Genomic DNA, 13,971 nt, shown 5'->3' with positions numbered 1-13,971 from the left:
CATGTTGAAACAGGTAAACGGCCCTTTAAATCAGCCCGACGACTACACTTCAGTTTGAATGCACCGGAGCATTCGCCTTTGAGGAGAGAAAGGGTTCTGATTCTAATTTGCAATGAAACAATACCATCGATGGATGAAACAGTCGAATGTCAGTGACATTTTAACAAGCCCCATGTTAACGTTAGCATCAATATACTTCTGCGAGAAGTAAATTGCAGATAGCAAGTGTGGAAGCTTATGAGCCGTGTGCAGGCTAGCTAGCAGTAACTTTGCCTATAGACCCGATCGTTTGGCTGGATATTTACCAATCACGAGGAACGGAATACCATTCATGTTAACGGTGAGTACTATCACAAAGTTATTTGAAATAATACATTCTGACATTTTGTTAAAGTGTTAAAAACTTTATTCAGAATCAGAAATCTTACGTTATTCTGTGTTGGGCTGCAACCGGATGAACAGAACTCTACAGTCGTAAACCGACAACCCCCCCATCCCAAAATGACTAGTGGGGGATAGGTGGGTATTTACTAAAATCAATTTCAAGAGATAAGGATATTTTTTTTGTCCAATACGAGCGTCACACGTTGACTATTGAGCGACCTAAATTCCCTACAGCACTGATTGGACATACAATGTCATGTGATCATGAGCAGCCAGTGACAGCCAATCAAGCATGTTATACCGAAGCTTTTCAGTAATCTCTTAAAATTACTTCGCCAGGTCGATTTTTTTTTTTCTCGATTTTGTCTTAATTTTCTGTTTTTGGCACAATAATTAGGAATAGAAAAGTTGGTGTTTTTTTGTGTGTGTGCGCTTGTTTTGGTATTTATTGTCCCTTAAAAACCTCAATAACAAAGTTTTAAGGCCAATATAAATAACCTTTCTGTATATCGCATTCCAAAATGTGGAAAATGACCTTGTTTTTTTTCTTGGGGTATATTTTTCCTCTGACATGATAGAAGTGAAATTGATTAGTGTGTTATGTAATGTTAAAAACAGCCAGAACACTTTGGGATGTTCTTCTCAATCACAAGTGATGAAGACATTTCATATTCACTTTATTGAAAAGCTGCTGTCAAGCTAAGCGCGTGGGATGATGATCCGGTCTCCAGTATGTTAATTTACACAATAGAAATACATGGAATAAAAAAAATGGTGGTGGCACACACACACACACACACACACACACACACACACACACACACACACACACACACACACACACGCACGCACACGCACACACGCACACACACACACACACACACACACACACACACACACACACACACACACACACACACACACACACATCCTAGAATAAAACAGTATATGTACACACACACGCACTCACGCAAACAGTTTCAACAAAATAAGAGAAATTCCTACACGCCGTTAGCCACGCCCACTTTGATAGTCTGCACTTCGGAAATGTGGGACGATTTCCGGATGATGCGGCTGGTGAGGGCGGAGCGTTCGGAAGCGCAGCTCTGCCTTAGGGTCGAAGTGGGTACCGCGATGGGCATCCGGCAAGGGATGTTGGTCTTTGCGATGGACGCATTGCCGAGCGATGCCGCGCTGTTCTGACAGTTCTGCCCATGGGCCAGATTGGTCAAGGCCACGGCGGCGTTGAGCTTGCGCCAATCTTGGCTGTTTTGACCTTGTTGACGTCTTTCCTGAGGTTGACCGCTGGATCTGCATCCAGGAGATAAAAATAAATAAACACATAAAGTTAGCCACAATGAAACAAAACCCGCTTTGATTGACAATTCTGCAAATGATGCAAGGAGAAAAGAGCTGTGAATAATTGACCTGTTGGATTTTGATGATGCATAGTCCAATGTTTCTGCAAGATAGAAGCAAACAGTTGCCCAAATAAATGTTTGTCATTGGAAGCAGACATTTTGGATATTGACTCTTTTGGTTCATTTCTATAGAGCTCAAGTTAAGTTATTTTCCAAGTCATACTCCCTTATTATGACATAAATCAGATTTTCGATCTGATTGCACTAACGAATAATATTATTTTGAGTATAGAACTGACTGATTCCCCCATGTGTCTAAATCAAGTTTAAAAAATCTGATCATATCTAGATTGAAAGATTAAAGTGCTCACAGCCCAAACAATTCCATCCAGATTCTCTTCACTGGCCGGGAACCAAAAGTAACAATTGACTAAATCATTTTCGCATTGCTTTTTTTCTTCTTCTTTTTTCCCCCTTGCTACCGAATATTTTTTTCCTCCTTTGCCCACAACATCCTTTTCCAAGAAACAATTTCTAAACCTCTTATTTTATAAAGCGAGAAAACATTGGTTTTTACCCTTTGCCAGTTTTAAATTGACTGCAAGGGTGAACTTGCAGCTCGTGGAATGAAAGGCCTTGCGATTCCTATCTAATAATAATAATAATAATACATTTCATTTATAAGTGTCTTTCAAAACTCTCAAGGTCACTTTACAGTCACAGGTCACAATTTTTTCTGTGGCTGAGCAGCGGCAGCCACACGCGCCAGTGTTCACTCAACCCGGAATAGATAGCTAGCTGGCTAGATAGCTGACACTGTATTATGTTTCCTGACTCAAATAGCTAAGTAGATAGCTATATAGCTAATAGATATCAAGCTAGCTAGATAGCTAATATGAAATATAAACAGCAACAACAACAATAATAATACTAACAAGAACAATAATAATAATAATAATAATAATATCATCAATAATAATTCTAACATCAGCTTTAGCCGTTGTTAAAGCCTTATATAAATCAATATGTATTTTAGTAATTATACTAAAAATACTACTAATAATTATACTCATGAACATATATATCTACTTAGCTATCTAGCTATCAATCTAGATGTCTGTCTGTCTGACTAGCTAGTTAGCTAGCTGGCTTGCTTGCTGTCTAGCTAGCGAGCTAGCTATCTCTTTTTTATTTATTTATTCATTTATTTATGTATTTATGTATTGATTTATTTTTGTATTTGTTTTATTTATTTGTGTATCTATTCATTTGATTAATTTATTTATGAATGTAATAGTAATTATTGTTATCATCATAATACATATTATTACCAGTCATTGCATTGTGGGTGTAGGAGGACGTTATTGTGTGTTGGGCTGCAACCGGATGAACAGAACTCGACAGTCGTAAACCGACAACCCCCCCATCTCAAAATGACTAGTGGGTATTTACTAAAATCAATTTCAAGAGATAAGGATATTGTTTTTGTCCTATACGAGAGTCACACATTGACTATTGAGCGACCTAAATTCGATTATTCACGCGACACGCTGTTATTTGAATGTTGTGATTTTAAAACTATTTGTAGCTGTTGTGGAATCACATGGCTTCATCAAATCTCTGCTGGATTTTATGATGGGCATGTCCCACGTGTTGGAATGTTTTTTCAATTCTTCGGTGGTGGGTGAAGAAGTCACGATTTGCCGTTCAAAAATTTGTTGCCATCAGTATTCGGTCATTTCGATGGCCTATTATCAATTCATAATTTGGTGTCCATGTAAATTCTGTAAAGGTTTTACAGTAAAGTCTCGTTATATCGATATTCAAGGGAGTCCGAAAAAATATCGATATAACCGGGACTATCGATATATCCAACCCTGTTTGCATGTAATTTTCTCCGTGCGTGCATAGAAATAGTATCGATATAACCGGGACTATCGATATATCCGATATCGATATAACGAGACTTTACTGTATTTGTATTTTATCGATTATTGCATCGATTGCGTTGCATCGATTATTGCAACGCACTTCTCTTCGGTATCAATCAGAAATTTCTCCACAAACTCCAACTCGTCCAAAATTCTTCAGCCCGGATCGTCACTAGAACCCCCTCCTTTCACCACATCACCCCTGTCCTCCAGCAACTCCACTGGCTACCTGTTAAACATCGTATCAAATTCAAAATACTTCTGTTTACATTCAAAGCCATCCATAACCTTGCCCCTCCCTATCTTTCTGACCTGCTTCAAATCTCTGTTCCCTCTCGGTCCCTCAGATCCTCATCCTCCCTTCACCTCTATGTGCCCTCTGCCCGTCTCACCACGATGGGATGCAGAGCTTTCAGCCGCTCTGCTCCCAAACTCTGGAATTCACTTCCACCCAACATCCGCAATATTGACTCCCTCCCTATTTTCAAGGCTCACCTCAAAACCCACTTGTTTAAAATTGCTTTCAATGTCTAGTTCTATCTGCTATTTTATTATGTATCATTTTACTTATGGGTTTATTGTTATGTGCTTTGTTTTATTGTTTTTATTGTACAGTGTCCTTGGGTGTTTTGAAAGGCGCTTGAAATAAAATGTATTATTATTATTATAGTAATTATTATTGTGATAATGTTACAGTACTATTCTACCATGACCAGTACTACTACTTTTACTACTACTACTACTATTAGTAGTATTAATAATAATCATCATAATCCTCATATAAATGATAATAATACAAATAATAATAATAATAATAATAATAATAATAATAATAAATAATGTTATTATTCTTATTTTAAATATTTTAATTATTATTATTATTATTATTTTTTGGGGTCCGGAAATGCCGCGAATCGACTTCACAACTTTTGAGTTTGGCCAGGCTGTTTTTTGACAGAGTAATTGAAATGAATCCCCACTCCACAAAAAAATATGATTTTTCATTTCATTCTTACTGTAAATTAAACGCTTGTATTTTATAATTACTCATCTTTCTGTCAAGGAGAGCCTCTTGAGCTACTTGATGCAAAACACTTTCAAAGTCCTTTGACAACATATTTCAAACTTAGCCGTGTGATTTTGGTGTGCGCTCCTCTCACAATTTTTGTTAAGAAAAACTTGCTTGTTAAATAATAATAATTAGAAAAAAATCATATTTAAGTTTGCGATTGGCTGACAACTGGTCTCGCTCATTCAGCCAGCTATGCTGCCGTGCATTCGTCCGAGCAGGTTTTTCATTGCTCTGTGTGTTTTAAAACACAATCCCGGTCATGTCGATGCCCCCCCCCCGGACTTTTCAGAGGGTAGGGGGTATTGACCACAAGAGAAAGCCCCACGTCTCTTACTGGAATATAAACACACTTTGGTATATTATGGAAATGTGACGTTTCCAGCCTGTGAAATCTTGACAGATATGTTTGAAGTGACCTTGTGGGTCGAGTCGTGACATTACTTTAAAAGTCCATCATGTGTTTTTTGTGGCCGTTTTGGTCTTCTCGGGGTCCGCTAGCGCCCGTGTTTTAATAGCGTTCGGGCCTGTCATGAATCTGGCAGGCTGACTTTTCCACTTGAGTTCCGTTGCAAAAAAAAGTCATAACACAACCAGCAGGGATACATTAAAAGTGTTCACCGACATTTCAACCGCGGCTTTCGCGGTGGGTAATGAGTTCAAGAAAATGCAGAATAGTCCAAAGGAAATACGATTTGAAGCGTGCTAACTGACATGTTTAAGGGGAGGGAGCACTTTTTGCGCTTTGCCCCCGAGCCAGTGCAAAGTTGATAATGACCCCATGTGACCACGAGCTTGCTAGCTTGGCTTTGGATTGTGTTGGAAAATAACTTAACCTGTCGTCTTTTTTTTTCTTTTCTTCTTTTTTTTCTTCCTTTTTTTATTTGCTGAAAACACAAGTGGTAAAATATGTAATCTGTTCCTCGTGTTGTCAAGGAACGGGGTGGCCCTTTTTTCCCCTGTTTTTGTGGATGAAGACAACCAGCCTCTTGTTTACTGTAATATTTGAATAGCATCTTTTGTTAGTCTCATATTTAAAGCTATATGAATAAAAAAAGAAATAATTAATTCTTTGTTTAAGTTTGTATATGCATGCTCATTTATTTATTTATTTTTGTTTATTGTTGATGTTTATTTATCAGTTAATTTTATTTATTTATTTGCTTGTTTATTTTTTAATTTATGGTAGTGTCACGTCTTTTAGTCTCAAATGTCCTTGTAATTATTTAAATTGTGTATGTGCATGTTTATTTATTTATTTTTGTATGCACTCATTTATTTATTCATTTATTTATTACGATAGTTATTTCATTTAGTTATTCATTTGCTTGTTTCTTTATTTTTTAATTTATGATAGTGTCGCGTCTTTAGTTAGCCGCAAATGTCTAAATCAATGGATAAAAGAGGAACAATTAATTATATATTTAAATTGTGAGTGTGCATGTTTATTTCTTTATTTACCTATTTATGTATTCATTTATTTACGTTTTATGTATTTTATGTTTTTGTTTATTTTTTTTGTTGTATTGTTTATTTATTAAGTAGTTATTTCATTTATGTATTTTGTTGCTAATTTTTTTTATTTATTTTGTAATTTCTGGTAGTGACGCGAACAGGAATCGTTTGTAAAAAAATGCTCTTGAAATTCTATCTCGTTTGCACTTTTAAGAAAGTGTTTCCCCAACAATTTTATTCTATCGTAGCACAGCAACATTTTCATCGTAAACAGATAGAAGTAAAACTTTTGGATGAATTTCCATCAACGTGACGACAATCCCAATTGTGAAGGTGCATCGTGCGTGTTTTTTGCATTTTACCGTATGGCCCGCGTCTACCTTTTTATGACATTCCCTTTACATTTTGCATTATCAGTCTGAAACGTCAGTCTGAGGTTGAACTCAAGGTTCCCCCAAGATGAAGTGTTTTCACAGACCGTAACCTTAAAAAGCACTCGTGCGACTGGAAAGATTTATTTGTTTTCGGGGAAGATGAGAGTCATAAAAACGCAACTTAACGCAGCGTTGTAAGCAATGAATTGTGGTTTCCCCCCAAGTCTAGAATCGTAACTTTTGTTCATGAGAGCAAGTAGGGAAGTGCGACGGACAGAAACAGGCGGCCAAGCAGAAAACTCCAAATTGGACTGAACCTAACGTACAATAAACCCTATCTCGTTCTTTCAAAGCCGAGAGACGTTGGTGTGCCTCCGTTTGTCAAACAGCTCAATTCCTTGAGATTTTGCCAGATTTTTGTTTTCATTTCTCACTCTGGGAAAAATCCAATCTCAGACATTCTGTAATCGTCCTTCAGGCCCAAGTGGACATTTCCACCGTGGCAAGAAGCTGTAGCGGAACAAATGGCGCATTGTCCCGTATGGAAATGAGACTTGCCCTGTGCGAGTAGACTCATTCCAAATTTAAAATCGGGGATTTATGCGCCATAACGTTTATTAACTCATTCACTGCCAGCCGATGTGCAAAAATGTGTCCACTCCAGTGCCAGGGGTTTTGTTATTTTCACTCAAATTGCAGGACCCACTGAATATTGAGTTTTAGGACTATATAAAAATTCAATGCCGTGTAAGAAACCTTAGACTTTCTTATTTCATCAGAAAAAAAGACTTAATTCCTAAGTTATATGGGTCTGGAGTTATCTGAGCTCGAAATGGGGGAGGCTGTACAAAAGTCAAATGTTGACCCCTCGTCGGAGGAAAAAAACACTGCCAGGGGTCTGGCCAGTGCTTTATCGGCACCCCCCTGCAAGAAAAACCAAAACCCGAACTAACTCGCGAATGGCGCTCTCCGTCATATTTTCAATTCCCGAATAAATTCGGGAATGGCAGCAAATGAGTTAAAAAGGGGGAAAAGGTGATCTAAGTAGCTGTGTTGTCGTAAAAAGCAGCAGGATGTAATTATAATGGAAATTATATTTAAAATATTGTTGTTTTTTTTCCTTTTACCCCTGAGCCAGTCATATTTAGTCATATTTATAATTCACATCACAGCTGGCCCACGGTAATGCCAGATTTTTTTTTATCCCTTGATTGATCGTTCAGACTAAGCCAAGTTGGACTCGTGCTATAGCAATCTGCAAACATTAATAAATTTAATAATCAACATGTCTGCTTTGTATGATATATTTGATTTACATTTCTAATCACGTATTATTTTTTTATGGACGGGGGGTGTTGTTCAATAAATATTGAACCTGACCTGCTCTAGATGATGCAAGCAAACCATGAGATATTGTGCTGTCATTGGGTGACGTTAGCGCTGGGAACCAATCAAGCTGCAGCCATGCACAAAACCTCTCGATCATTCGCCATTTTTCTTATTCTGACCGTTTTTTTCTTCTGAAAAATTGCACTGAAACTGTCACGTTTCGGTTGGCGACCAACGGGTGGCACTGTCGGCCCCGCCTGTCGCTGCACAGGTGTTGGTTGTTTTAATCCATGGCAGTTAAAAGGATCCCGGCACAACCATTGAGTGTCGGGTCATTGCTTGTTTCACCCTGTCAGGTTTTAGTCATGGTTTTGTTTGCTACTTTGGACCTTTTTGTTCTGATGACTTCGTTGTTTGAGATTTTGTTCCTGCTAACTTTTTTAAATGCAATTTGTCAAATACACCCTGCTCCTCCCTCCTGCCTGCTTTTTTGGGATCAACCGGCATCACCACCTTGCAAATCGTGACAGAAACCGCGATAAGTTAATTGCGAAGTAGCGAGGGATCTCTGTACTGGAATAATCAGCGTTTCTATAATTGGGGACCCGCTCATGATGCGATTTTAATTGAAATGTCCTGATTGTTCGACCCAAAACGGTCCATTTTGTGGATACTGTGGCAATCCTTCAGCGTGGATAAAGTTTGATTGACGAGCGCCCCGTTGGGAGTCTCTTACCCATTTGGTAGATGAAGTTGGTCTCCGTATCGGAAGACGACGCCGGTGAAACGGCGTCTCGGTCGCATTCGTTTGAACTGTACGACTCGGAGTGGCTCCTCCTTTTTAGCGCGACGCCATCCGCCTTGTTTGCCATCATGTGCCGCAGGGTGTCGTTCAAGTAACGATTCAGCAAGCTGCTCTTGTACTTTGGCGGAGGCGAAGCGCCGTCGTCGCTGTTGGCCTGGTCCGACATGCCGAGTACGCCGGCCTGGTTCTTGATGGCGCGGACGTGGGACGCCGACCTGCCCGTGTCTGACGAGCATATTGCCGTTTGTAACGGACAGTCGTCATCTGCGGCCATGTGCGTGGCCCCAAAAAAGAAACAAATAGACATTGTTAGGGTACATACGTAAATCATTAGTAACACCAAGCGGTATCTGGCATTATCCAATTGCCAGAATTCACTGTTTGAAACCTGGTGGTGGCGCTCGGCGTTCGTTTTTGCGTCTTCTTTTTTCGGTATCGAGCTAAAGTCAAGGCTTTCTTTTCTCAAGGCCACTTTGTGGTCAAATCCCGACCGAATGACTGTAATGCACTTTACTTTGGACTCGGCCAATCCTCCATTTAGCATCTCTAGTTGCTCCATAATGTTACTGCTTCCGATATATTTTCCAGTCCTGTTATTTGTTCTGTTATTTAATTAGCTTGGCCCCACCTGATCTCTCCGAGCTCCTGCGCATCTGTCCGGTGTCTTGAGGCTTTATTAATTAGATTAGATGTGCTTTGATTCATTTTTCAGCTGCCTTTACACCTGTATTTTGTTTTTGTACTTCTTTCTTTCCTTTCCGCTTCCTTCCATAACGTTGCTTCTGTGAAATGTAAATGTCCCCACAGCGAGACTGATAAAGGGTAATCCAATTCAATCCAATGGAGACATTTACATTTCACAGCAGCAAAACCAAAATACAAGAGCTGCTTTAAAGGAGCCACTCACGCGGCGCCATCTTGAAAACAAACAAAACAAAAAAACAAAACAATGTGACACTACACAAAGGACACAATCATTCAATTAGAAGCACTTTCTGCACCCTCTTTGTTGTATGAAGCAGTTCCAGATGAAAGAGAAGAGGACAAAAGCCTTCTTTTCATCAGTGGATCAAAGACGTCATGGTGGAATGTGCACGTCTGCTACAAGCTAAATGTTGAAAGCAAAGATGAAGCTGTAGCATCCAACGATGAAAAGAAATGGCCCCACATCTCCTGTCCCATGTAAATCCGCTTCAATTCCAAGCTGCAACATTTTTTTTGTAGTACGAATTTTATGTCCACAAACAGCGATTTGGTAGCTTTCGAACGCTCCAGAAATACACTTGACGAGGCTTACAGTTGCCCTCACCCTCCGAATCGGTGTCGTCACTGCATACGCTCAGTCTCTCTGCGTTTCCCTGGATGTATTTGTTGTACAGTTTGATCCTCAAGGCCCAGCTCAGGTCCGGCTGCCGAACCGTGTTCTTCAGCCTCCGCCGGGCATTTGCGAACCAGTTTGACACCTAGACGGAGTTTTGACGATGATAAAAGTGAAGATCCGAACGGACGTTGACGTGCGTTGTCTCACCTGTACCAGAGTCATATGGGAGCCCAGCGCTAACAGAACCTTCTCAGTCTTGGTGGGGTACGGGTTGTCCCGATGTTTGTACAGCCAATGTTTGAGCGGCCGGGCCATGTCCTGCAGCACCTGTCTCTTGTGGCGAACTTTGACCCCGCCCAAGCGAGATCTGGGGGATTTCAGAAGCCCAAACTGTAGTCGTGCGCAACATAATAAAAATAGACCACAGGTGTCAAAGTCAAGGCCTGGGGGCCAAATGTGGCCCACCATATCATTTTATTCGGCCCGCAAAAACAAATCAAACTTGTGAAATTCCACGATGCTAGCTAAAGTCCGGACCATAATCTCAAATTGTCCCATGTAGACCACAAGAACAGTCATTATTCTTGACTTCAGATTTTAAAACTAATTGCCGTATTTTCCGGTATATAAGGAGCACCCAAAAGCCTTGATTTTCATCACAAGATGACCCTGCACCTTATATGCAGGTGCGCCTTATTTGTGAAGTAGTATTGAGCCACAACAGGTCTCACAACTCCTGTCAGCAGCCACCCACTCAATTTCCCCCCATAGAAGCAGTAGTAGATGTAACCTCAGCCTCTACTATAGCACCTTATAATATGGTATGCATTATATTTGGAATTTTTTAAATATATTTAAAATATATTTATAGATTATATTTGGAAAACGTTTGCCATTCGTTGAAGCTGCACCTTATACAGTAAAGTCTCGTTATATCGATATTCAAGGGAGTCCGAAAAAATATCGATATAACCGGGACTATCGATATATCCGACCCTGTTTGCATGTAATTTTCTCCATGCGTGCATAGAAATAGTATCGATATAACCGGGACTATCGATATATCCGATATCGATATAACGAGACTTTACTGTATATGGAAAAAGTTTGAAAATACACCATTTATTGGAGGTGCGCCTTATACACTGGAAAATACGGTATTCATTAATTTGTTTTGCGCTGTAGATGTAATATGTGGAGGGGATTAAACATTCTTATGGCTTCCCCTAAATTTATAACACCCCCTGAGAGGAAACTTTAACTACATTGTGGCCCGTGGCAAAAAATGGCATTGACACCCCTGAAATAGACAGTCGAAGATACAAAAATAAATAAATTAAATATAGAAATAAATAAAAAATAATAATTTCAGGACAATTCCATGATTGAAATCAATGATTCCAATCAAGCGTATGTGATGCAGCAGCCGTAGAAGTGAAAAAAAAAGAAGAATTTATGACAAATAGTGAATCTTTGTCAGTGAAGGTGTTTTTCACTCATTCACTGCCAGACGATGTGCAAAAATGTGTCTACTCCAGTGCCAGGGTTTTTGTCATTATCAGTAGAATTCCGGGACCCACAGAATATTGATTTTAGGACGACATAAACATTCAATTCAGCGTAAGAAACATTAGACTCCTTTTCATCAGAAAAAAAAGAGTTCATTCCTAATTGATATGGGTCTGGAGTTATCTGAGCTTGAAATGAAGGCGGCTGGCCAAAATACCGTGAAATACATACATATTGATTTATATAGCGCTTTAGCAATAGCAGAAGCTTGAACAAAATGCTAACTTGGGGAAAAAAGGGAAATGCTGCCCCATGTGGAAGGGAAAAATTTTGCAAGAGGTCTGGCCAGCGCTATATTGGCACCCAAGCAAGAAAAAACAAAACCTGAGCTAATTTGGATGTGGCGCTCTACATCATATTATCAAATAAATTTGAATGAATAAATTTGGGAATAGCAGTGAATGAGTTAATGTGCTTAGGGGCGAGGGCATGAATATGGTGGCGCATCTTGGTTTCGAAGTACAATACCATATTTTACGGCCTATAAGGTGCACTTTCAATGAGTGACATATTTTAAAACTTTTTTTCGTAGATACAATGCACTGGATTATAAGGCGCTTGGTCATCTTTTGAAAACATTAAAGGCTTTTAGGTGCGCCTTGTAGTGTGGAAAATATGATATATGTGTTGGTTCTACGGCTGTGAAAAACTGATCAAAATGTTGTTGTAACAAGAAAAAAAGCAACACAAAACTGAAATTTCGATTCCCTCCAAAAAAAAGCAAAGGAGCATACCCGTATCTCCTGTACTTGATTGACGAGTCGTCATGAGTCGCTGTCTCCTTATATTGAAGCAGTTCTGCATTCTGTCCGCTTGCTAAACTGGCGTGAACCACACAGCTCAGTCGACTCCGCTGTTCCTCCTCCAAATGAGGAAGCGTGTGAGATGCCATCTTGTCGCACCTGCGTTCGTTCTCAAGCCAGTTGATCCGTCCCAAGTCAACAGGTGCATCGGCAGCTTTTTATTGATTTACACAAATAAATAAATGCAATCGGCTCCCATCCTGGACAGACTTGAAGTCAAAATAACCCAAAAATAATATTAAAAAAAAATAGTCCCCTTTTTTTCGTCTGAAGATGAAGTCGCTACGCCAGGAGAGCGGAAACTGTTTGAAAAGTCAGTAGATGTAGTCTGGTTTTGTCAAGAGGGACTTTTGGAGTATTCAAATAACCTGTTTCACTCCTGCCCCCTTTGGTCCTCCCACCGTCCAATCGCGACTCTTGAGGGAACCCTCGACAAGCGGCGGGAGCAACCCCAAGATATGCAAAGTATTGCGTGGCAAAATGGTGCTTATTTGATGTTTTTGATTTTTTTTTTCTCCTGCCGTCGAGCCGTCCGCCGTCATCTCATATTTTCTTCATGAGGTATACGAGCCTCGCGCAGCTTTGCGGTTTGACCAACAATCGTGTCAGCAAATAACACTGCATGTTTTACCAAGAGGGGATTCGAGGAGCTGGAATTACAAGTTTCCTTAATAAGCGGCAAAACCGCCAAGCGAGCGCTGCCTCGTGCTCGGTAGAGAATGTCGGATTTCAGGACAAATTGGGACAGTTGTAATGTCAACACCGCCGTTGTGGGGAAAAAAAATCACATCGGGCTTTGCTTATCCAATCATTGGCAAGTGATGCTTATTTTGTGCGCAAATGTTGTTTGAAACGGTGGCGGAGGATCTTTTGCACTGTCTGCAGTCCGCACCATTTTTTTATTATTTTTTTTAGGAACGCCAAGCTCTTTCCATGAATCGTGGCATATCGTTTCAGCCTGACTTATGTTAGCCCCCACGTGGTCTGCAGGCAAGATGGTGAGGAGGGGCGAGTGGTGTAATATGCGTGACATCATCGTATTGTGACACATTGATAAATTCCAACCGAGGACAACTGGGGAAGAACACATTTTTCCGATTTATTGTGCCTGAACTTGTTATTGAGAAGAAAGATGGTGTTCTCTCTCATTCCGTTCTCGCTGGAAATGTCGCACGCGCTGTATTTCACTCCGTTTGGAGGTTCCGTGCCATCACATTTGGAACCTTAAAAAGTCGTTGCAACCCCGTACGCTTCTTGACAAATTTCAAGACGTTGTCTTCCATCCGTTTTTGCTGAACGGCGGTGAGATAAAGCTGATCCCAGTTGCTTTCGGCGAGGCAAAGTAAATTCCATCCCTGTTTAAAAGCTGCCCTTATAAATGATTATCCTCTCCTCTTCTTTTCCTTTCGGCTTTTCCCTTCAAGGGGTCACCACAGCGAATCAGTGTCTTCCATCTTCATAGGTTTGATTCGCATGTTTGTTTTGGCCAAGCGTTTACCTCGGATGCCCTTCCCGATACACCTCTCTGTATTTATTCAGGCTTGGGACCGGCACAATAAGACATATGTCC

At 40.1% G+C, this 13,971-nt stretch overlaps 1 protein-coding gene across 2 annotated transcripts; it reads right to left on the bottom strand.

The window, feature by feature from the left end:
* Window positions 1–1,243: 1,243 nt before the first annotated feature.
* Window positions 1,244–12,831, bottom strand: LOC148891561 (homeobox protein Mohawk-like). 2 transcript variants are annotated; one of them, XM_089008454.1, is made up of 6 exons: window positions 12,333–12,831; window positions 10,237–10,396; window positions 10,018–10,171; window positions 8,640–8,972; window positions 1,813–1,846; window positions 1,244–1,695 (listed from the first exon to the last, which is right to left on the bottom strand). In XM_089008454.1, the coding sequence occupies exons 1-6, from the start codon at window positions 12,488–12,490 to the stop codon at window positions 1,386–1,388; spliced, it is 1,149 nt and encodes a 382-aa protein (XP_088864580.1). In that variant the 5' UTR covers window positions 12,491–12,831; the 3' UTR covers window positions 1,244–1,385. The 2 variants fall into 2 exon arrangements, with proteins under 2 accessions (XP_088864580.1, XP_088864579.1); XM_089008453.1 differs by having other exon boundaries at window positions 1,244–1,846.
* Window positions 12,832–13,971: the final 1,140 nt, after the last annotated feature.

This window comes from Hippocampus bargibanti, linkage group LG11, assembly GCF_051943395.1.
Source record: "Hippocampus bargibanti isolate YZ-2025 linkage group LG11, ASM5194339v1, whole genome shotgun sequence".
In the NCBI taxonomy this organism is placed as follows: Eukaryota; Metazoa; Chordata; class Actinopteri; order Syngnathiformes; family Syngnathidae; genus Hippocampus; species Hippocampus bargibanti.
This window is presented reverse-complemented; position numbering and strand designations above follow the sequence as displayed.